Source organism: Pinus tabuliformis, chromosome 1_2 (assembly GCF_031772625.1).
Source record: "Pinus tabuliformis cultivar Carrire ecotype Pingquan chromosome 1_2, CPIR1, whole genome shotgun sequence".
NCBI classification, from domain to species: domain Eukaryota; kingdom Viridiplantae; phylum Streptophyta; class Pinopsida; order Pinales; family Pinaceae; genus Pinus; species Pinus tabuliformis.
The window spans coordinates 1,278,117,720-1,278,143,724 of NC_142298.1; the positions used below are offsets into that span (position 1 = coordinate 1,278,117,720).

Here is a 26,005-nt window from a genome sequence, read left to right on the forward strand (position 1 = left end):
TAACCTTTGACTCTCTTGTAAAAAAGTTTGTTGAAAGAGAGAAAGCTTTCGGAAAGAAGACAGCCCTTGAATCTTCTGAAGAGACTGTGTGCCTTGCTCATAAAGAAAAGCATCCTGCTCACGATTCTACAAGAGGAAGAGGTGGACGAAGAGGAAGTGGAAGATATTTCAGAGGCGGGGGGGCAGACATTCTCAAGGAGAAAAGACAGATCTGCATTGCGTTGCAAAAGAAATGGATCACATGATGCCTCTACACGCAAGCTACCATGGGACAAAATTGAGCAGAAAAGAAACCAACAGAAAGGTAAAACTGATGATACAGACAAAGGTAAGGCACATGAATCCGCTCACTATATTGAGGAACAATGTAACATTGAAGTAAATGAAGATTTGTTTAATGCTTCACTTGCTTCTTGGAAAAATGATTGGTTGCTTGATTCAGGAGCAACCTGTCACGACTCATAGAAAAGATTTTTTTGAAGATTTCACTGACAATGTTGATGGAGCAGTATACTTTGCAGATCAGTCAAAAATCAAGCCATCAGGGCTTGGCACAATCAGGCTTAAACTCCCTGGTCTTCCAGACTTTCTTCTGGATCATGTTCTATATCTCCCACAGCTCAAAAGAAACTTGTTGTCCTTGGTCCACATCCACCAGCAAGGTCACTCCATTCATATGTTTGATGGCAAGCTTGAGGTAAGAAAAGCATCTGACCACTCACTTGTCATCAGGGGAATAGAAGAAGAAAGGCTTCTCAAACTGCAAGGAACCTCTGCTCATGCACAACATTTCTCATATATTTCTCATCATGAAGAAGGTACACTTCCATCAAGTTTATTATGGCATGCTAGATTTGGACATTTAAACTATGACAGTCTCCGCTTATTGAAGAAAAATGGTGTTGCTGGTTTGCCTACAATTCCTAGAAAACTTAAGCAATGTGATGTTTGCATTCTAGGAAAGCATAGCAAACAGTGTTTTCATGATTCACATTCAAGAGCACATAGGAAGCTTGAACTTATTCATTCAGATTTATGTGGTCCAATGCCTGTTCCTTCTGCAAATGGAAATAAATATATCGTGACATTTATTGATGACTACACCAGAATGTGTTGGGTTTATTTATTGAAGAACAAATCTGATGCTTTCCAAACATTCAAGAATTTTCATAAATGGATTGAAAATGATGTACAATCTCATATTGGGTCTATTCGCACTGATAATGGAAAAGAATATACATCAAATGAATTTGAAAACTATCTTCGCCAACATGGGATCAAACATCAAACAACTGTGCCTTACAATCCCCAACAGAATGGTGTAGCTGAAAGAATGAATAGAACAATCTTGAATATGGTACGATCCATGCTTTTCTTCAAAAATGTAAAGATAATGTTTTGGGTTGATGCTATTCTATGTGCTGCATATATAAAGAATAGATGTCCATCTAATGCTATAAGAAACAAGACTCCTTATGAATTGTGGTATGGACATGTTCCTTCGGTAAAACATCTCAGGGTCTTTGGTTCCACCTGTTATGCTTTGATACCAAAGGTACATAGAAACAAACTTGGTGCTAGAAGTCGTAAGTGTATCTTCCTGGGGTATTCAAACACCTCCAAAGCATACCGCCCCTATGATGAAGTAAATAAAAAGTTTGTTGTATCTAGAGATGTAATTTTTCTTGAATCATCCAAATCTGACAATGTTGTTGAGCGACAACTTGATCGCTTGGATAGATTCGCAAAAACAAAATCATTTCAAGAATTTGATAATCAGATTCCACATCTTGAAGGGGGGATTCCAATACTAGATCAATATGTGGAATCTTCTTCTGAAGAACACTCTCCCCCGCATGAAACTCCAACAACGGATGATGCTTTAAGTGATGTAATTGATAGAATTGGGAGACTCAACCTTGATTCAGTCCCAACTCAATCAACAGAGGAGCCTGGACCATCTCAGAAAGGTCCCCCAAAGTGGTTGACGAAGACACTTGAAAGTGTTCATCCTGATGAAATTGGAAAAACAGGAACCAGAAATTCAAACCAACAAAATGGAGGTGATGTAGATGACTCTAATTCACCTGTTGATATGGATGTTTCTTATGATTGTGAATTGAACTTGTCTACAAATTTTGAACCAACTTCCTTTAAAGAAGTTGCTTCTCATGATGAATGGAAAGAAGCGATGCAAAAGGAGTATGATGCCCTCATAAAGAACGGCACTTGGAAGCTGGTTGATCCTCCATTTGGAACCAAACCAATTGGCTGCAAGTGGGTCTACAAGAACAAGTACAAAGCTGACGGCTCACTTGACAAGCACAAAGCTAGGATTGTGGCAAAAGGTTTTGCACAGAAGGAAGGGGTCGATTATGAGGAAACTTTTGCCCCCACAGCAAAATGGGCCACCATCCGGACACTCTTTGCACTAGCAGCTCAGAACGGTTGGAAAGTCCATCAAATGGATGTAAAAACTGCCTTCTTGAATGGAGATCTAAAAGAGAATGTTTTTATGTCCCAACCTGAAGGATTTGCTGTGAAAGGACATGAACATAAAGTATGCAAACTTGTGAAGTCCTTGTATGGCCTCAAACAAGCACCGTGAGCCTGGTATGAAAAACTAACTGAGCATCTTCTAAAACTCAACTTCAATCATTTTGATCTTGATGATGCAACTTTATTTGTCAAGAAAGTTGGCAAAACAGTTGTATATCTTGTGGTATATGTAGATGATCTTTTAATGACAGGGAACAATGAAAGCTAGATTGCATCCATAAAGAAGGAATTGGGGAAAAGTTTTGAAATGACTGATTTGGGCTATGTTCATTACTATCTTGGCATTGAAGTAACCCAACATCCAAAGTCCATATTTCTTTCTCAAAAGAAATACATTGGAGATTTGTTAAACAGATTTGGCATGACAGAGTGCAATCCTCTTACTACTCCAATGGAACAAAACTTAAAGCTCACATCTATTGAAGGAAATGAATTTGAGGATGCAACAAAGTATAGACAGCTTGTAGGAAGTCTCATCTACCTCACTACTACCAGACCAGACATTTCATTTGCTGTTGGAATCCTCTCCAGGTTTATGCAAAAGCCTTGTGAGGGACATTGGTCTGTTGCAAAAAGGGTTCTAAGGTACTTGAAGGGAACTCAAGACCTTGGAATCAAGTACACACAGGTGGACGACTTCAGCTTGATTGGATACTCTGATTCAGACTTCGATGGAGACAAAGAAACTAGGGTATCTACTTCAGGATATGCTATGAGTCTTGGATCAGGAGCTGTCTCTTGGAGATCACGCAAACAATCAGTTCCAGCAGATTCCACAACAGAAGCAGAATACGTGGCAACAGCTGAAGCAACGAAAGAAATTGTGTGGCTCAGGAAAATTCTTGAAGATTTGCAGGTAAAACAAGTACAATCAACCCCACTCATGATTGACAATACCTCTGCAATAAAGTTGGCCAAGAACCCAAAGTTCCATGATCGAACCAAGCACATCAATACTAAATATCATCTGATTCGACATCATGTTGAGGCCAAAACAATCCATCTCCGTCATTGTTCCACAAATGAGCAAATTGCAGACATCTTCACCAAAGCGCTTGGAAGAGAAAAGCTTGAAAGATTCAGAACGATGCTTGGACTCACCAACATCCCTTCAGATTAAGGGGGGGAACGTTGACACCTAATCCTTGTGATTGGGTGAATTATTGTAAATAAATAATTGAGAAATGTGAACAGTCATCGGGAGATGAACTGAACAGTCTCTCCCTCATGTATATAACAGACCTACCTGATTGAATGAATAGACGAATCAGTTATTTGTCTTGTGGGGTTACTGCTTGGCCTGACACAACCTAGTGGTAAGGCGTTGTATTGCTAAGTCGGAGGCCGAGTGTTTAATCCACCTGGACCTCTATCTGACCATTTTCAAAATTTTAATACTCCCTAGAGGTGCCACGTGGCAGCTCATGATTGGGCCATGTGGCCCCATCCTATTGGTCCACTTCAAAAAACCCACGAACCAACCAAAAACGCCAAAATTCAAACCATTCCAGAGAGGACAAGTAGAAGCATGTCATTGGCCCACATTATACAGTTAGCCTGCCCAATCATCGTACGGACTGCCCAGTCAGCGGTCCTGCATCAAACTTGCAAGTTGTTTACTTGTTTGGGAACACGATCAGAACGCGATATCGGGAGCATACGATATCAGTTTTGAGCGATTCAAGTTGTGTTGGATTTAGATCGTCGAGCTCTTCGATTTGGCACCAGTTTCAAGAAGTTCTGGGCACTTTCATTTTTGAACTTAAAATTGATCACCTGATCACCTAGTGTTTATCGAGGCTATTGTAAAAGTGTGTTTAGGAATAATTTTAGTGCATGGTTCCTCGCAGTCAGACACCATGGCTAAATTATTTTATTATAAACACACTTGGTTTCATACTAGATTATGTTGTGTTGCAGAAATGGGTAAATTATTGAGGGTCTATGTCTAAATGTGTATTTCCCCTTCTAAGAATTGAATTAATTGTAATATTTTAGATGTAAAAATATTTTAGTGCATGGTCCCTCGCAGTCAAACACCATGGCTAAAACATTTGAGAGTGGAAAAATTATTAAATCCCCTCTACAGTCAATTAATTAATTTTTCTGGCTAAATTAAATTAAAATCCTAAGCCAGTAAATTAATTAATTTTGAGTCAAAAAATAATTTTAGAGAAATTAATTTATCTCCAAGTGGAAAATTAAAAAAAATTGTGAGTCAAAAAAAGTCAATTTTTGGAGGTCCCCCACCAAGGGAAAAATGGGTGTTTTAAGTAAATTTGAGCCCTTGGACCTTAATGGTTAAGTCAAAGTCAATTTTTTGAGGAAATTAATCCAAAATATTAATTTATGGATTAACAAAAAATGGTTTTTAAGAGAAATTCGAATTTTTCCTCAAAGTAAAATTCAACAATAAAGATTAAATGATAATCAAGTTATTTTCGACAGCGGAGATTACTTTGATGAGGATCAAGCCAACTAGCCATTATTTTCCACTTGGAGGAATTTCTCTAAATAAGGAAGCTATTTAGCTTCTATTTTCCCATCTTTTGATGAGATGATTTTTTGTACTGGGCTACAACTCTGATGGGAACATTTTTTATCATAATAGAAAGACTTCGGGTTTAGTTCATGGTGTTCTTCTATGTGGTATGTGTTGGCTATGTGTTCATCCTATATTGTGCTGAATGATTTTTTTAACTATTATTTCATTTGTCGGTGATAAGAACATTCTATTGATCCAAGGATCTTAGGTGATCTGATTCACCATATCAGCTAAGGGTTTCTCTTAAGAATTTATAGAGATTTACATTTATGCTAACCCTTGGGCTCCAGATTCACAGACTGTAGAGAAGAGCTGACCTTGTTTGGGCTCTAAGCTTTTATTTTGGTAAATTATTTTGCAGGAGGGTTTTGACTTGGCTATCTTACGAAATTATTCATCCATAAATATTAATTCAAAATTCTCAAACAAAAAAATATTTGATCTTGGGCTAAAAAGAATTATTTTGCTAATGAGAGCTTGTAATTTTAATTTGTAAATATTGTGAATATTTGTAAATTATTTCTAACCCTTGTTTTATTTTTTGTAGATCTTGGGGTTTTTGGGATTTTTTGATATTTTGTATATATATTTTTGTATTTATCTAACGTGGGTTGTCTAAATCTAGTTTTTAGTTGTGAGGATTTTGTGTTTAAAGACTTTTGGCAAGTGAAAGCCCCATTGATTTGAAGAAGAAGTGAGTTATTTTGCAGATCTAAAGATTCTTGCCCAGTGACTGGGGTTTTGAGGGTTTTTACCCATTTTTTGGCTAGTGTTTTTATTTTGGAAAGGATTTTGTGGGGCTTCAAAGTATATAGGTCCTTATTGGGCCCCGATCTACAAAACCCATATCACCAAATCTGGACGTTGGGCCTAGAAGAGGAAGCCACTAGCCTTAGAGGGTCTTTCTGCTACAACAACTGGGGTTTTCCTGGGCAAATAATTTTTTGAAGTTGTTTTGTAGGTGGATTCTTGAGTTTGAAGGCATTTTTTGGTGTTTTGAGGCTAGTTTGGCCTAGCTGCAAGGGCTAGAGACCATTGTTGGCCTAGCCACTAGGTTTAGAGGGCATTCTATAGCTTGGATGTGGGGTTTTGGTGGTTGATCTATTTTATTTCAGACTTACATTTGTGGTTGCAGGTGTTGGCAAGCCCACAATTTGCAATTCAAGACCAAGACTAGCCTCATTGGTGCCTTGGCTAGCTAAATCAGCCATTGGACATAGGCCTTGAGGGTTTGATCTCTTTCCTTACCTTCTCTTTCACTTGTTGCATAAATCATGAGAAATTAGTCAGTTACGACTACCTCTCATGGAAATGGTCATACGTTTGAATGACTTACTTAACGCAGTTGAATCCCAAAAATGATATCTAATATAATGCACTGCGTAAATCCCCCATACTTAAAATCAAATCAGATTTGAACATTTTATTGCAGACCTTAAATTCAAGAGAAACAAGCCTAAAAACACTCTAAAATCATCACATATTAATCTCAAGAACATTATAAGTGTTTTGGCTTTGTTTTCATGCATTTATGTGAATAGATCTTGTCAAAAAGTTGTTGATCTCTCTGTTAATAATTGACTGATTTGAATATTCAGAGGTCTGATATAAATTTTAGAGATCTGATCTAGAGGTTTCAGTGGTCTTTTCCTAGCCTAACTTGTTCTTCTTGGCATTAAAAGTATTCTTTGCGCACTGACTTTTCTATATCTGCATTTAAGAGTCCATATTGGCATATAATTGATTGTCATCTATTGGATAATAACCTACAACAATCTGAATTTTTGTTAGCAGTGGCAAACAAATCAAAGAATAAGCCAAAGTAACCCCTTAATAAGCTAATAACTCATATAAGGCATCACACTTTGATTATAGGGGTTTAATTCATCAATCTTGTTGATTTATGTTGGCTGTCCTATGCATTCTTGAGGTCTGATCTATATTGCAGAAATCTGATATAAGTTTGCAGCAGTTTGATATAAGTGTTACAACAACATAATTGTTGATATATTGCTCTTAAAAACTCATCTAAATAAGCCTAATACACTAAGAAATCATCATTTTGATTAAAGGGTTGAATTGGTCATTAATTTTCTTCATTTGCAATCAAAATATTGGACTGTTATCACTGTTAAAGAAGTCTGATCAGATTTAAAGATCAGTCCCTAGGACCAAATTTTAATAAGCCTAACAAGTCTAAAGGTCATCTCTCTAATTGCTAAAGGTTTATCATTGAAATAGTGATTTTTGGGACTGCTATTGAGTAACTTGTTTGCTGATCTATAACAGTGAGTTATTGCAAAAGGAGCTCTCTAATATCTTAAGTTGCTTTGGTATCTTGATAATAGTCTTGTCTTGACTTTCCTCTTGCATTTTGCATCTTTGCATCATCACTATTAGCAATCTCATTTTGAGCTTGTCTCTATTGTCATCTAATGTGCTTCATTGGTTTATGATATAAGTGGTAACTTGCCTAATCACTGAATAATATTGTTAATCATAAGATAAGGTCTTGTTGACATAATTGATAAGCTCTAATTGGAATTGTTAATTTCATTTCACTTGAATTGTTAGCCTTGTCTCATTAAGTGCTTCAGTTTGTTCTTAGTAACATTAAGTAGCGCAATAATAAGTAATCTCTTGATAATTGTGCACTTGTGTTTCACTGCAATTGTTTATCTTGCTTCACTTGAGATAGTTGTTCAATTGCTCTTTAAGTGCTTCATTTAATTGCTCTCATATTGAATATCACTACAAGCATGTGAATTTAAATAATTTATCTTATTGGAGTACTTAATCTAATTAATAATCTCATTGAAGCATCCCTCATCTTGCATCTACATTCTAGGCATAGTCTTGCACTAATCAATTTACCTCCAAGCATAAGCTTGGTTGATAGAAAGATAGGACCACCTTTTCTCTTTTAGTTTGCGAAGGATAGACCCTCTTTAGTGGTTAACATGGTGACCTTGCAGTTGTTAGAGCCACAGTCTCTGTAGCGCCAAAGGCATCGGGTGGTTAGAACTCAAGGGGAGGGATCGTTAATCAAGCCATAGCTTGCTTCCCCTTGGTTTCTCTCCACAACTTACTCTAGAGACTAGCCTCAAAACAGCTAGGAGGAAGGATTCACCTAATTAGGCATATAATTTAAAATAAACCAAGATCCTGCATCTCACTTAGTTTTTAGGTGTTGCATCTCATATAGGATAGTGAAGCATCCTAAAGCAGCAACTGTTCAGCCAGTAGACACTGGTCTCTCAAGGTAATCTAATCTAATCATTAAGCTTGCTAAATTAACCAAGTTGCTAGGCCATTTAGTTGTGTCTCCCAAACTTGTTGGTTGTCAACGAGTCTTTTCATCTTCACATTTCATAGGGACTACCCCCCATAGTCTGTTGTTGGGAGACAACTAGAACGGAGAGGGCAAGGATCAGAGTGGCAACCCCAACCCTGATCGTTGTCACATTGTGCTTGTACAATTTGAGCAACAATAGGTCTCAAACTTCCAAGTCCATTTTGCGTCCCTAAACGATGTTTTTTGGCCATTCGAAGGCCCCAACGAAAAATTGTAATCCTCAAATAGTTATTTCCAACCGGCTACTGTGCATCCCAAATGGACATTGTATGCAAAAGTTGTGCCCCCAAGAATTTGATGTGCCAATTAACCACCTCGAGGCCCGCAAACATTTCAACACTTCATCTTCTAGGGTTAGGGTTTTGGACCTTTAGGCTTCTTTATTTATGTTGAAAGGTCATTCTTTCAACCTCTTGTAATAGCTTTTTGTGAATACATGTAGCCACTATTTCTCTTTCTTCAGATATAGCTATCAAAATTCTAGCTAGTTTGTGTTATACAATATTCTGTTTTTTATTTATCAATAGAAGTTGGGTTTTCACTTTATTACTGTGTTTTCTGCTATATTTCTCTGTGTGTGTTTCATTTCCTTTATTTCCTTTCATTTTGTTCCTTGTACAACCTGGATTAGTGGTATCAAAGCAATCTACTCTTCTTGTTTCTTAGTGCATGTCCTCGACGAGGTCGAGATCAAAGAGTTGGGTCTCTAGCTAGTTTCACTTAGGGAGGATCACTCTCGTTGACCAAAGTGACCTTCCATGGCAAAATAAAAGAGAGATGGCGAAGTAGGAGATCCTATCAAATTTTTTCTTGAAGAAGCACTCACATGACAGAGGAATGGGATGATGGACAATTTCGCCCAAATTCTTTGACGACTGCCAATAGTGGTCGTGAAACCTTCAACAAGTAGCAATTTTGGAGGTGCAACACCCTTCAAGGTACAAGTTAAATTTGATATCCCCTTATTCGAAGGCTAAATAGATGTTGATGCTTTGGAGAAATGGTTAAATCTGCTAGAGGGTCCAAAAACAATTTGATAATGAGAAGATCACCTTCACACTCCTTAAAGCCCTTCCCCATGTCAAAGGTTGGTAGGAAGGTCACTAGGAGAGACATAGCAACGACAAGTCTGCACTATTCAATGCAGGACCCACTTCGGCCATGTTTGTTGATGCCCTCAAGGAGAAATTCTACCTTGTAGGGAACTATGATAACTAGTACACAAGTGGGACAAATCTAAAACAGGAGAGAGGCCAAATGGTGTTGGAATACACCAATATTTTCCATATCTTGCGCTCAAAGTTAGGTATTAGACACTCTAAGTAGCACTTGGTTTTGAATTACTATAGTGGCCTACAAAGGCAAATCCAAATGAAGATGGATTTTTTGGACATCTCTTCACTGAGAGTTGCTTATCGATATGCTGTCAAAATTGAGCAAATATTGAAATAGAGGAATAAGTGAGAGTTTGGGTCTACAAGTCCGCCACAACAAAAGCTTAGAAAATGTGGCCCTAACTTGCAAAATGAGGGAAAGAGCACGGAAATCCAACCTAAAGACAACCAACCCAAGTTGCAAGCAAAGAAGGGTAATGGGAAGTTTAAGTACATTGGAGAGTGGCGTGATTTCCATGAAATCTCCTGACACAACATTGATGAATGTTGCTCAAGACAATCATTATTCGTTCAGCTTAAAGAAAAACAAGTGGACTCTAGCTCATATTTAGATTAACAAGATAAAGGAAAGTAGATCATCAATGAAAAACCAAGTGTTATCATCACAACCATAAAAGTCCAACTAGAAGAGTTAAGAGAACTTGAGGAGGGGGAGTGCCTCTTCCATTCACAACCCCATTACATTTCATTGTTGATAGTGGGAGCCAAAAGAACCTGATATTAGCCAAGATTTATAAGAGATTAAAGTTGTCGACAATGCCACACCCCCAACCATACACCACTAGTTGGTTGAGTCGTGGACAAGACATCCATGTCAACTAACAATGCCACCTATCCTACAACATCAAACCCTTCAAAGATGAGGTATTGTTTGATCTTGCCCCAAAGTTTGTGATGTTCTTTTAGAACAACCTTATATATGGAAACATCATGCTATTTATGAGTTTTATCCTCATAGTGTCATGGTTACTCTAGGGGGTCAGCTCTACAAGGTACCATTGGTAGTTCTGACTACCGTAGTTTCATTGATCTTAGAAAAATAGTGCTAAAAGGTAATCTCTTATATTGCAAAGTTTGTCCTCTTCATGGTTCAGCCAGAAGATGAAAGGAAGGTCATTGCGACCACCATAGCCTCAACATGAGTGCTCTCTATAGAACAAAAGCAAGTGGACAATATTGTAGAATCATACAGAGATATCTTCGCTTCACCTGTGGGGGGTGCCTCTGCACTATTAGGTCAAACATTTAATTGACTTATACCTCATGATCCTTTACCTAATGTCCCAATATATAGATGCTCTCTCTTGGAGAATGAGGAAATAAAATGTCAGATTCCTAACCTATTCCAAAAGGGCCACATCAAGCAAGCTCCTCACCTTGCAAGAGCCTAATTGCATTGGTGCAAAAGAAAGATGGGACATGGAGACTTAGTATTGATTATAGAGCCCTGAACAAAATCATTGTCAAGAATAGACACTTGATCCCCTGGATTGACAATCTTCTTAATGAGCTCAAGGGTGCCAAGTTCTATAGTAAGACTGATCTAAAGTCAAGCTACCACGAAGTTCCGATCAAGCAAACCGATGTATGTAAGACAACCTTCAAATCTAAAGAAGGCCTTTTTGAGTGGTTGTTCATTCCCTTTTGCTTCACTAATGCTCCAGCAACATTCATGAGGATGACGGATGATATCCTACATCCGTTCACAAACTCACAGTCATTCACAAAATCTTTCACGGTTATACATTTGGATGACATCCTCATATTTAGTAGAAATTAGGAAGAACATTTTTAGCACATTCAATAGGTTTTAAGCACTTTGCCACAACACAACTTGTATGCCAATCTAGAGAAATGCCCATTTGCAATGCAACAAATTCATCATTTGGGATACATCATGGATGAGCATGGGGTGCATGTAGACCAACCAAGATCCAAGTCATTCTGGATTAGCCAGCCCCACTGACCCTAATAAAGCTCTGTAGATTCATGGACCTTGCTAACTTTCGTCAAAGGTTCATGTTGGGGTTCTCTCATATCACTTGGACCTTAATTCAAGTGACAAAGGGTGGAGCTAAAGCAATATTTTACTAGTCTGAATCACAATAGAAAGCATTTGAGGATTTGGAACACCGCCTCAACTCTACACCAATCCTCACCCAACAGACCTACAACAACCATTTGAGACTGAGATATATGCCCATGAATATGCTATTGGTGCAATCCTCATAGAGCAAGGACATATAATGGTCTATCACAGTGAACAATTCTCCAATACTATTCGAAGATACGCACATCTATGACAAGGAGATGTACTCCATCATGCAAGCATGCCGACAATGTAAGCAATATATTCTAGGGAAGGAGACGACCATCCACAATGATAACAAGCCTCTGTACTTCATGCAGACACAAGGAAAGTTATAGAATGACCACCATAAAAAATGGTCCACGTACCTACAACAATTCCACTTGAACATCAAGTATAAGATGAGAAATACCAACCATGTTGTCAACTGCCTTAATTGGCCCCCAGTTGTGGCACTAACTGTAGTTCTAAACTATTGTGGGCACCAGACCTTCCAGTTGCCACAATTATACAATAGTAACTCTGACTTTTCTGCTACATACCAAATGCTAATCGCAAGTAAACAAGTTCTACACTTCCATCTCCAGGATATGCTCTTATGCTACATGGGCCACCTTTATGTTCCTTCAAGTGAGAGTGCCAAGCTAACTTAGGAGGCACATTATAGTAGGGTGGCAAGACACTTTGGTATGGAGAAGACAACAACAGTACTTTAGAAGAATTTCTACTAGCTAAAGCTTTGACAGGATGTCCAACAGTATATTAGATCATGCATTGCCTATGCCATTACTAAACTAGCCATAAAGAAGCAATGGTTGTACACTCCTCTAATTACCCAAACAAGCCTTGGGAGTCAATCTCCATGAATTACATGTCAGATTTTCGCTCCACCAAGCATGGTAACTATTGTGTGTTTGTGGTTGTCAATCGATTCTCTAAGATGACCATTCTTGCATCATGAAAGAAGTGTATCACAGCCAAAGCCACTACTAAACTCTTTTTTTAGCATGTTTGGGGTCATTTTGGACTACCTTGGACCATTATTCCAAACAAGGATAGCAAGTTCGTTGGTACCTTTTGGTCCAACCTATGGTCTCTAATGGATACCAAGTTGACCAAATCAACCACCTTTCATGCCCAAACAAAAGGACAAACATAAGTGGTCAATAGGATGACTGTGCATATCTTGCACAGATAGAACTCCAAGCATCCACATACATGGGATGAAAGCCTTCCATATGTTCAACATCCCTATTGATGCAAGAACATTGGCTCTCAAAGATCAAGCTCGAAGTATCTAGTCAGACCTAAAGGTCTAGACGTTAGCCAAGAAGGGGCCATTGTAAAATTTCATGTAAAACAATCTTCATTTCTTAGCAAGCGTAGATAGGGAATATATTTAGTGGTTCATTTAAAATTAAGGCTGGCTCAGCCATTATTAGTTTTAAATTAGGCAAGCAGATCAAGTTAGGATTAGTTAGGAACTAGTTTGAAGAAACTGTTGAGCAACTAAAAAGTAACTGAGGAACAGTTCCTCAACTGTAAAGAAACTGCTAATGATGTATTGAAAAGAAAAAAAAAAGAAAAAGGTTGGAGGGGTTAGCCAGCCAGCCAGCCAGGGGAAGTGTGATTTGTAAGCCTACGGGCAGAGTGTGAAACAGAGGCCATTGTAATCAGAAAATCAGGCCAGGATAGAGGAATTGTATTACTATGTGCTTATATATTCAGAGATTAATTCAGGACTGTGTGAAATGTGTGTTTTAGCATCGAATCATAAATTGTGTGTTAATCAGAGATTTGCATAATAAATATATGCAGGTGATACTTGGCGGAATACACACAAAGGAGAAGTGGAATGATTCAATGGAATCATAAATGGATCGTGAATCCATTCGAAGGATCAAATAATGCTCTGTAATGACAATGGTCAAAGGAGCATGCAGAGTTAAGCTTAGGAGGGAGCGTGCAGCAGAATAGCTAAAGATCCAGAACTTTGAAGGAACCCGAACCCGCAGAGAAAACATTGGAGAAATGTTATAAAACATAAGAGAAGAGAAGAATGCAAAGTGAAGTATCGGCGAAGAGGATCCGTTGGATCTGGAAGATCAACGGCCAAGATTAAGTCGCATCGGCGTAACCCTTTGGGTGTTATCGGACCCCGACCAGAGAGATAGAGTGATTACGATAATGAGATGAAGCGACAACCGTCAGATCAAGTGCCAGATCGACGGTCGCGATTTAATCGCAAATCGGAAATCGTAGAGGCCAAGTGACAGCAGATAACTGCGATGGGCCGATACACCGATAGCCGATGATGCGCTGATCGGGGATCAGAGGAGTATGGCGAAAAGGAATGTGACAAGCGATATGAGGCGGACTCGATAACGAATTAAACATGGGTTATATAATATTTGAAGTCCAATTGCATTATCGCACATTGGGTGTGGAGGAGCCCTGTGTTAATGTGACCCACGAAGGATTGGGTTTGCGATTAGCGATAAAGTTAAACATTGGGAGTTGTGCAGAGGCCATGTTAAAAGCAGAAAAGGTATGGTTCTCGTGTGCTTTGTGAATATTTCTATTATAAAAGGATTTATAATAGAAATAAAGTGATAGCGCCGATAAGGGTTATGTGGGTTAAGTCCAATGTAACCATAGTTATAAAGAGCGGGGTTTTGGTTATACATGCGGCTTAAGGTTATAACCTAAGGTTAAATGAGGGCTTAGAGGGATTGAATAAGTCCCGATATTAAAGGAATGGAAGGTTTATAAGGGTTAATGAATCCCGATAGGAAGGGTTTGAATAAAAGACTTTAATAAAGTCTTATGTGAAGTCTTGAGGGTTAATTGAGGTCCTGATAAGTGGATATTACCTAAGGGTTAGACTATGTGGGTTAGTCTATGAATTATGACCATTGATGATAAACTAAGTCACCTGACACGGGGATTCGGGACACGTAGGATTCGGGATTCGTGGTGTCGGATTTGGGACACGCTGACCCCCGGAACAGGACACGTTAGGACACGTTATATATTATTTTATTAAAAAATATATATATATATATAATATATTTAAATATATATATATATATATTAACAATTAGATATTATCATATTTCTTACACAAATTTTAATTAATGATACAAATTTATTGATTTCAAACATAGATCTTCATCTATAGCTATTAGCATGCATAGTACATACAAAATTCAAATAAATGTTGGTACTGGTCACATAAATGATAAATCTATTAAAAATTTAAATCATGATTCATAATTCATAACTAAAAGACAACTTACAACTACAAGATAGTAAGATAAACACACTGACAACTGTAGTTTTCTCATTAAGTCATCAAATCAAAATGTGTTACATAGGTAGTGTTGGTGCAATGCCAATGGCAAATAGAAATAGAAAATATAAAACAACTACAGGTATACAAGCCTCAAGGCATCAATCAGCATCAGAATCAGCGTCATTGTCCCCATCATCATAGTCCCCACTACTCTCCTCTACATCCTCCTCCTCCCCTGTATCCATAGTCGCCTTTGCATCTGCTGGTATGGAGGCTGACCCCTCTAAGTCATCAAATCTAACAGGCTCTAGCACTAGATCATTGAGATCCATGTTGGCCAATGCCAACTCAACAATGGTGTCCAGACCCATATCATCAGGAAAAGTGTTACTTGGGAGCGGGAGCGAAAGCGGGGAGCGGGAGCGACATATTCAGAAGCTCTTGGTTTGGTGCTCTTGATTAAATACGAGTTCCATACCCTAATACATGACAAAATTCAATGGAAACATTGCAATCCCCCAATCCTAAAATCCTGAAAAACTGATAAGTCTGCTGGATTTTGAATGAAATCTAAAATTCTACTTTCTCCATATGAAATCCAATGAGGCCGGAACCACTCTCAAACATCCTGAGTCATTTCATGGTAATGTTAAAAATTTAAGTAAAAGGATGAAAATGAAGATTAAGGAGAATGTCACTTTTACTTTAAGAATTTAACATTACCATGAATAGCATATCAATACTAGGGCCTAGACTTGATTATGAAGCTGCCAAAATGCTCTACTCCTTGCTACAACAGCACAAATCACTTACCAAATGAAAATATTAATGAGCAAACACGCCCTTTTCATACCCGCGCTGAGCTTAGCGAATCCTGGAAACTGGACACGTGTCCTAAAATCGCGACATGCCCCTGAAAATCGTGACACGCCCTCGGACACGACGTGTCCTGTGATTTGGACACGAATCCGGACCGAATCGTGTCGGATTCGCCGGATTCGGGATTCGCAGGGGGTTTAGGACGAATCCGGTTTCCTAGATGATAAATGGTATTGAAGATTTGACTTCTTAGTGAGTTAAAATACCTGGGACAGATTAGATATATGCATAAGACATGCATACTGTGGGTAAAGCAGGGGTAACCCTGCTTCAATTGGTATTAGAGCAAGTTAAAGCTCTTTGAGAAAACTTAGAACAGAGTTATGTTTTAAGATGTTTATGCAGGCAAGGGAGATCAAATTTTAATCTGAAAAACAGTAAGCACACAGAAGGTGATGTGTAGCAGAACTTGCAGATGCAAGAAGACAGTGAACAATCCATTCAAAGTGCAGGAGAATGGTGGAACAAGATCATGTAGAGATCTTGAAAGGTGAGATGACATGTTTTGTTTTGATTTGATTTGAAGATTGGAGAATGTGTGGTTTTTATATTGACACACCGGTAACAGCATAAGAAGATGAGAAGGTTGCAGCAATCTAGAGCGAGGAGTACCCAATTGGTTCAAGAGGAAAGAACCAGAGAAATGCTAACAGACTGAGCTCAGAGGAGAGAAGCTTAGTGAAGCATATGTAGCAAGAAGGAGACTTGTTACTGCAGAGGTATTGTTGCAGCTCACAAAGGTAATTCCATAGAGGATGTGGTAGAATTGTTAAGGTAAGGAAGGAAGCTGGTAAGACTTTCTAAGTAAAAGAAGAAGTGGTCAGAACCCAGTATTTCATGCTGATTGAAATACAAGAGGACAGTTGTGTTCTTAAAAGGTGCAGTTGAGTTGAAGCCTAGAAGGAGCAGAGAGAAGTGCTCAAAGGAGGTTCCAGAGATAGAGAACCAAGTACTTGCCAAAGGACCAAGTACAGAGGAAAGCTTGGTGAGGTAAGTTGCAACAAGGAGGACTTGTTGTTGCGGAGGCTTTAGTGCAGCTCATAGTGAATGAATGAGGAACTCATAGAGAGAGGAGAAGAAGATGGCTATTGATAGTCATAGCAGAGGTTCTGAGGAAGACCACAGCAGAAGAAAAGTGAAGAAAGAAGATGCCAAGGCAAATGGCATATGGAAGCAGTTGACTGATGAAGAATATGAGAGGGAGAAGGCTGAGATAAGAGTCCATCTTGAAGTACTGATGGAACTGTTACAGAGGAAAGAGAAAGACCAAAGGTATGGTTATATAATGAGAAAGAAGGTAAAATGGCATAGGCTACAAAAGAAGAGAGAGCAGCAGGTGAATACTCAGTTAATAGAGGAGCTTAGGAAGCTTGAGCAGATAATGGATGTTCAATTGAGGTCAGAGAAGCTCAAAGGAGTTGAACTACAACAAAACAAAGTTGTTGGAGAAGAACAAGTTCCTTGTGAACTTGAAGATGGAGAAATGATATCCAAAACATCAGTTGAGGCTATTGAGCCTTATGCTTTTGAAATTAACAATTTGTGTATGTTTGCAGATGTAATACATGATGATGGACGATCTTTGGGTATTGTCAAAGAAGAGGAAAAGGAGAGACAGAATTTGAATTCTATTTTAAAGAAGAAGGATGAGACAGTTAGGTCTCATGAGGAAGCTTATACACAGTTGGGGGAGAATATTGCTTTTCAGCATACTGCTAAAGTTGTAAACAGAGGGAGTTTGGCTTATATGGGTAGCCAAAAGCAAGCAGAAGAGAAGGAAGATGTCAAGCATACAAATTTAATGCTTGAAGAAGCTAACAGAGAGATTTTATTGTTAGAAAATCTGTTAAGAGAGTCTGAGTCAAGCCATGAATTGAGACCTCAGGTAAATGATTTAAGTTTTAGTAATTTTGATGAAGAAATGAGGTTTTTTGAAGAATGCATAGGTAGAGATGTGAATGAGGAAGATTCAGTCAGCCCAGAAGGACAGATGAAAGTGTCACGTAACAGTGACAAAGAGAAGAATAGAAATGTACAGGAGGATGGGACAAATATGTCTCATGCTAAAGAAGAATCAGTCTTAGAACTGAAGGAGACTGAACTGACTACCAGGATTAGTCAAGGAGCTGAAGGACAACTATGGAATGTTGTCAAGGAAAAGGAGGAGATTTATGCTAGAATTGATAAGCAGCATAGTGATGAGGTGTTTGAAAGGAATCAGGTAGAAAGTGAATTGCTGAACTATTTGCTGGAAGCATCTGAGCATGAGAAAGGGATTGCAGACATTGACAGAAGAATGTCTCAAGTTTTGACTGAGACAAAAGCAGATATTAGTTTGCTAAACTATGTGATGTTAACTAATATACAGAGTAATGTGAGTGAATATGTTACTGCAGAAAGGGAATTGGGGAGCAATTTACTATTTGAAAGTAAGTTTGCAAGCAAGGAGCAGCAATTGGATATTGCAGAGGAAGATAACTTCAAGGATACTCAGGAAGTTTGGGTAGCAGCAATATCTACAGCAGTATCTGGAGCAATCTCAAGAATAATAACAGAAGTTGAAGTAGAAAAAGATGAAGGAAGTAATCAGGAGTTTAAATATGAAAGGACAACGTGCATTGAGATGCAATGGAAGAAAATAAAAGCAAGATTTGTTATCAACAGAGGATTGAACGGCAAGAGGCCATAGATGAACTATGGGATTTAATGCGAGTACCTAAGAAAAGCTACAGCAGAGCCAAGCAAGTAATCCATTGTAAAGTTGGATGGAGGGTGAAGAATGTTGAAGGTAAAGACAGCGGAGCACTACAGCATAAAGTGTGGAAACCTGGAAGGTTACAACCAAAGAGAGATGAAGACAGTGAAGCTTATGGACAACAACAAACAAAAGTTTGGGACCCTGAAGGTTTTCCATTTAACTTATGAAGGCACATGATCAGGAGATCATGAATGTTTTCAACTTTGGGAGTCTGATGCAAGAGCATTGGCTCTCAAAGATCAAGCTCGAAGTATCTAGTCGGACCTAAAGGTCTAGACATTAGCCAAGAAGGGGCCATTGTAAAATTTCATGTAAAACAATCTTTATTTCTTAGCAAGCGTAGATAGGGAATCTATTTAGTGGTTCATTTAAAATTAAGGCTGGCTCAGCCATTATTAGTTTTAAATTAGGCAAGTAGATCAAGTTAGGATTAGTTAGGAACTAGTTTGAAGAAACTGTTGAGCAACTGAAAAGTAACTGAGGAACAGTTCCTCAACTGTAAAGAAGTTGTTAATGATGTATGAAAAAGAAAAAAAGAGAAAGGTTGGAGGGGTTAGCCAGCCAGCCAGCCAGGGGCAGTGTGATTTGTGAGCCTATGGGCAGAGTGTGAAACAGAGGCCATTGTAATCAGAAGATCAAGCGAAGATAGAGGAATTGTATTACTATGTGCTTATATATTCAGAGATTAATTCAAGACTATGTGAAATGTGTGTTTTGAGTATCGAATCATAAATTGTGTGTTAATTAGAGATTTGCGTAATAAATATATGCAGGCGGTACTTGGCGGAATACACACGGAGAAGAAGAGGAATGATTCAATGGAATCATAAATGGATCGTGAATCCATTTGAAGGATCAAATAATGCTCTGTAATGACATTGGTCAAAGGAAAATGCAGAGTTAATCTCAGGAGGAAGCGCGCAGCGGAATAGCTGAAGATCCAGAACTTTGAAGGAACCCGAACCCGCAGAGAAAACATTGGAGAAATGTTATAAAACATAAGTGAAGAGAAGAATGCAAAGTGAAGTATCGACGCACAGGATCCGTTGGATCTGGAAGATCAACGGCCAAGATTAAGTCGCATCAACGGAACCCTTTGGGTGTTATCGGACCCCGACCATAAAGACAGAGCGATTGTGATAATGCGATGAAGCGACAACCGTCAAATCAAGTGCCAGATTGACAGTCGCGATTTAATCACAAATCGGAAATCACAGAGGCCAAGTGACAGCGAATAACTACGATGGGCCGATACGCCGATAGCCGATGATGCGTTGATCGGGGATTGGAGGAGTATGGCGAAAAGGAATGTGACAAGCAATATGAGGCGGAGCCGATAACAAATTAAACGTGGGTTATATAATATTTGAAGTCCAATTGCGTTATCGCACATCGAGTGTGGAGGAGCCCTGTGTTAATGTGACCCGCGAAGGATTGGGTTTGCAATTAGGGATAAAGTTAAACATTGGGAGTTGTGCAGAGGCCATGTTAAAAGCGGAAAAGGTATGGTTCTCGTGTGCTTTGTGAATATTTCTATTATAAAAAGATTTATAATAGAAATAAAGCGATAGCACCGATAAGGGTTATGTGGGTTAAGTCCAGTGTAACCATAGTTATAAAGAGCGGGGTTTTGGTTATACATGTAGCTTAAGGTTATAACCTAAGGTTAAATGAGGGCTTAGAGGGATTGAATAAGTCTCGGTATTAAAGGAATGAAAGGTTTATAAGGTTAATGAATCCTGATAGGAAGGGTTTGAATAAAAGACTTTAATAAAGTCTTATGTGAAATCTTGAGGGTTAATTGAGGTCACGATAAGTGGATATTACCTAAGGGTTAGACTATGTGGGTTAGTCTATGAATTAGGACCATTGATGGTAAATGGTAGTGAAGATTTGACTTCTTAGTGAGTTAAAATTCCTGGGACAGATCAGGGATATGCATAAGACATGCATACTGTGGGTAAAGCAGGGTTAACCCTACTTCACCTATAATAGGGTCCTCCATGGCTCTAATGGCTATAGTCCTTTTCATGTGTGTTTGGGGTTCCAACCATTGGCCTTGATTGGTAGCATTGTCCATTACATCTTCATTCGCAGAGTCCTCCCATGCTCAAGTCGAGGCAGATAGAGTAGCAAAATTTGTGGAACAAATCCAACACCTTCAACAATAGGTTCATGATATCCTATAGAAAGCTAGTGCCAAGTACAAGCAACAACATTACCAACATCGAGTTCCACACAAGTTTTAGATTAGTGATAAGGTGTGATTACATTTACAAAAAGAGCACCTCACAAGCCCTCGTAGGAAGCTCAACCCACTCCAATATGGACCTTACACAATCACAAAGGTTGTGGGTGAAAATGATTTTGAATTGAGTATTCTCCCTTTCCTTGGCTTGCACACAATATTTAATGTGGAGCTACTTCAACCATATTTTCCATCTTTGTTGGATGTCTCAAAGGCAGACAAGCAATTGGCCCCCACAAAATTTAATCTTGGCTGCATTTAACAAGCTACAACAAATTGGGTAATGGCCACCAAGACGAAGGATGTCTACCAGAAAAACATACAACTCTATTGGGTTGTCAAAGAAGGGCAACGTTTTCACCATGGCAAGTGGCTCACCAAGAGCCAAATTCAGTGAAGGTTTCCCCATATGATGAGGGAACTTGATACAATGGAGATGATTTCTTCTTAGGGGGGAGGACTGATCAAGGCGGATATCGGTGACCACACACCTCTTCCACTAACTCAATGGTTCTCTATCTTCTTCGCAGTTTTCTATGGTTTTTCAAGTGCCAAAATTTTGAGGCCATTTTGAGGCCTTGAATGATGTTATTTGGCCATTCAAGGAGCCAACAATTGCAATGGCATGCCATGGCCCTAGCCAAAAGTTGTAATCCTCGGATAGATCTTTCCAATGGGCTACTGTGCACTGAAAATGGACATTGTATGCAAAAGTTTCACCCCTAGGAAGTTGATGTACCACCTAACCGTCTTGGGGCCCACAAATCTTTTGGTGCTTCATTTTTAGTGTTTTTGGACCTTTAGTGTTCCTTTTTATGTTAAAACTCAATTCTTTGACCTCTTATAATAGCTTTGTGTGAACGCATGCAGCCCCCATCTCTCTCTTTTCAGAAATAGCTACCACCATTTTAGCCAATTTGTGTTCTATTGTATTTAGTTATTTTATTTATTAATAAAAGTTGGGTTTTCATTATATTACTTTGCTCTTTGCTATATTTCTCTCTATGTGTGTTTCATTTCCTTTCCCATCTTTCATTTTGTTCCTTGTACAACCCGCACCACACCTTGATAGAGATATGTAACTAGGTAAAGGGTTGGAAGAGAAACCCACCTTAGTTTCCACCTTATCCCTAGGAGTAGCACCTTCCACCTCAGGCTCAGCCTCAATGCCCCCACCTACTGCTTCTTGAAGAAAAGCACCAGCAGTCACCTTAGCTTGTAAAAAAGTTAAAGGGAATTGTTGATATCTTAGTGCATTTATGATTATCCTTGTAGTATCTAGATGCTTCACAATGATCATCCCATGAGATACATTTGTTTTTGTTTTGATGTGATTTTGCATTATCGTGTAAGGACTTATCACTCGGGACAGGAACCATATTTCAATATCGATGTATGATATACCACTTGACATCTTATGCATCTTATATATCACTCTTATTTTCATATTTACTTAACAATGTGTTTATTTGATGTTGATGTTGCTTTAGAAGTTTAAAACAATTGAAAGAAATGATTATTTTGTATTTTTTTCAAGCTCCCTGATAATTTCCAATAATTCCCCTGATATTGTTGATAAATTATATTCCAAACACCTGGAAATAAATTCACTGAGAGGATAAATGTAACATTGATGTAGAGATTGTACTTTACGTGGCTATACACAACAGTCACACAGATGATGTGTTCTTCACTACGATCAACACACACATATCATGTACCCAATCTCATACAACTGAATTTGAATCTCTCATGGGCCATGGCCTCTTTGTCACAGATTCTCATGAAGCAACACATGCACTTCTCCAATTAGCAACACCGTAGCATGAGGTCCAATCGCATTCTATAACATACAAACACTCAAAAAAACACAATCTATCCTCTCTGCACTAATCCTATATATTTATAGACGGTTAACATGTGGAAAATTGCCATGAACCTCTCTGGTGAGAAAGGCAGGCCCATATTGGTCCTGTACCATGTAGAGAAACAGGAAGGTAGACATTGTTTCGACACACCAAAGCTGTGTTGAGTGATCTATCACATCAAAGAATGTTACATATTTATACATTAAGATTTGTCTTAAGATAGATATACTATCTTATTACAATCATAACTAGTTGAGAGAATATACCGACCACACACTAATTTAGGAGCTAATCTAGTCCTCAGCCAACAGTCTCCTAAAACCACTCAAGAAGATCACTCTAGAGATGCACTCTACTTGCTAACACAATAGCAAACTTATGTGACTAAATATTAGCAATGAGACAAGTAGGAGTTAATAATTCCAAGAGGATATGAAACAGAAAACTACTTGAATAATCACATATTTCATGGCTGCACAAGAATATATACAGAAACATGAGATACAAAAAAACCAAACAGTGTAAAGATTTGAAATCTTACGATAATTGTGATCCAGTCTGGACCTCTTCCTGTTGCCTGTGACCTTGTATTACATTTCTCTGCTGCCGGTTCACTATAAACAGAGGAAATATGAATGAAAAACAGAAGAATAAAGTTGGTCCACATATCTACTTCATGTAACATAAAATCCTTCTGATACCTAGAGTAATTAGCTTTTGGGAACTGAAATGCCTAGCAGCGTAAACAATATTCATGCCTTGAGTACTTCAACCCATGAAGTCACTGAAGTCCATTGGGTGATTTTATTATTTTGGAATATACAGCATAGAATAGTTTAATTTTAATCAAAAGTGACTCAAGTCCATAACAAAATAGAAAATAGAAAAATAAATCAAATTTTATGTAAATACCTCCTGAGAGCAGACCAGCAAAGGAATACAAGATACAGCCCCATAAGTCCTGACGTCATAAGGCTTGCATTAACCTGAGTTTTGCAATACATTAAAAGATTGTGTGTATTAACATTTACATTATAAGAAGCACACAAAGATCCGATGTAACTCTTTAACTAAATGAACTTGTGTTAATTGCCACTTCCCTTAATAAACATAACGTGTCGACTATGTAAACTGGAACTTACTTTTGAATGGAGAGCGATGCCAGTTATTAATGGAATAAGAGTAAGTGTCCACGTGATGAAAAATATGTTGAGGGCACATGACGGTCTTGGAGCATACCAAATGTACAACAATATGATTCCAATCAAGGAAGCAACATAGGCCGTTGTTGACATTGTAATTGCTAGGGTTCGACTGTATGAAAATAAATTTTCCTTGTTCATCAGAGTTATGATACATAAACAAAAATGACTAACAGAATGGACGTTATGATAAATAGAAACCACATCCCAATTAAAGCATCAAAAGTATTCATATAATAACTTTTAGACAGGGGTCATGGAAATATAAATATTAAATTTGCTTCTAGATCCTCTAAAATCGATCTTTTCCATGAGTCATATATTTCAGATAAGATGAATGGAAATATATGAGACAATCGGAATGCAGAAGGAAAATGATGTATTGTTAAGTTGGGAATGCAAATGACAGTGAAATTCATTTTTTTGCATTATTACAAGTAGCTCTGGATCAAATTTCTTCACTTTCTAGAGTTGTTTCTTCTACGTATCAGTACAGTCATTGGAATATGTGTAGAGAGAGGGCTATTTTTCGTATCCTTCTCAAATGCTTTTGACTCTATTAGGTACTGATTTAATTGACAAATTCAGAAAAGCAAAGTCTAACCCGCATTTAGATATGTGAACAAAATGGTAAATGTCCACATAGTTCTTAATTTTGGTGTGCATAGCTGAATGCCCTAACTGCATCATGACGATATACGTTTATGAATACCAGTTTGTCGTCGAAATTTTCATCTTCTTTTAATAGGTAAAAGGCAATTTCTGTCCGGCCTGGGGATAGCTTCTTCTTGATTGTACTGATGGTAACAAAATCTGCCAACCAAATAATCTAAACAAATTTTGGACTTTAACCTCTATTTTTTAACATATTCATGTCCCACGGATTACATAGAAAAAAGAATGATATTGAAAATGAGGGGAAAGATTAATACCGTTCTTCAGCATTCTTTTCTGACAGCCAATAGTTATTCCACCAGGTGATGAAATTGATTACACTAATGAGTTGTATGATGAGAAATATCCTAACAAAACAACATACAAATTTTAGCCCTGGTTAGGAATCCTTAACAAGTAGTTAATCCCAGCTTATAAGACGTGAACCATAATATCCATTTGACAATTGATCATAAATATATGGCCAGAATATAAACAAGGTGACCTGAGTTTACTGTGGACAAAATAACATAGCTTCTACCATATCTCTTTTTGAAGACAAGAACAAGGTTACCTAATCTAAGTATTTAGCTTAAAATTAGAAACACATTTTCTATTAAATTTCATGATGCCAATGATGGTTGTATAGAGATATGTTAGAATATCTGAATTAGTAAAGCATTGGCTGACGCTTGCAACATCCCAGTGGAATTTTCATCCAATCGTTTTCTACCACTGTGTAAAATTAATGTTCCAGATTTAAGCTTTTCCAAGTAGATTATTTGTGCTCTCAGAAGAAATTTTGTACCCTAAAAAATCAAGAGATGAAACATACCCAGCACCAAATCTGGCAATTTCACCTGCATCAATAGTTGCAAAGAGACAAATTTAATGATATGCTCCTTTAAGAATCCATGTTTTCACAATTCTAGTGTCTAATTGCAATTTACCACGAGTTCATGAAATCTGTCTAATATAAGCGGTGACAGACTAAAAAATGATCCTTAGAATTATAGTATGGAAAAAGCTTGCAGGGACTTGAGTAAACTCACCATAGAATTGAATGAAAGCCGATGGAAGAAAAAGTGGGCCCACCATGAGAGTAATCCACATAAAGCTCTTCAGAGGCCACCATCCTGAATGCCACGAGTCACGAGATTCATGTACCTTTGTAGATCCAACTGTTGTAAGAAACATGGTGAAATAAAATATCTAAGGTGATGTTAAGGTGAACAGTTCAGAGACCCATCACTGTGGACCAAGGGTGTAAGGAAAAATAGCATTGTTTGATATTACATCCTGTGCTTGTGCATGTACTATTGACAATCAAATGGCATCCATGCTTGGCACTGATTTCATAGGACTCTTGTAACCTTGG

General features: G+C 38.1%; 1 protein-coding gene across 5 annotated transcripts in view; it reads right to left on the reverse strand.

Annotated features, from left to right (window-relative positions):
• LOC149210894 (uncharacterized) overlaps nt 1-26,005 on the reverse strand; it is a 138,730-nt gene that overhangs the window by 109,001 nt on the left and 3,724 nt on the right. For all 5 annotated transcript variants that reach the window (XM_089396819.1, XM_089396815.1, XM_089396817.1 and 2 more), the window contains 6 exons: nt 25,680-25,839; nt 25,463-25,487; nt 24,906-24,995; nt 23,914-24,085; nt 23,684-23,757; nt 23,313-23,385 (listed from right to left, as the gene is read on the reverse strand). In XM_089396819.1, coding sequence (XP_089252945.1) covers nt 23,313-23,385; nt 23,684-23,757; nt 23,914-24,085; nt 24,906-24,995; nt 25,463-25,487; nt 25,680-25,824 — 579 coding nt within the window. In that variant the 5' untranslated portion in view covers nt 25,825-25,839. The remainder of the gene's footprint in view (nt 1-23,312; nt 23,386-23,683; nt 23,758-23,913; nt 24,086-24,905; nt 24,996-25,462; nt 25,488-25,679; nt 25,840-26,005) is intronic.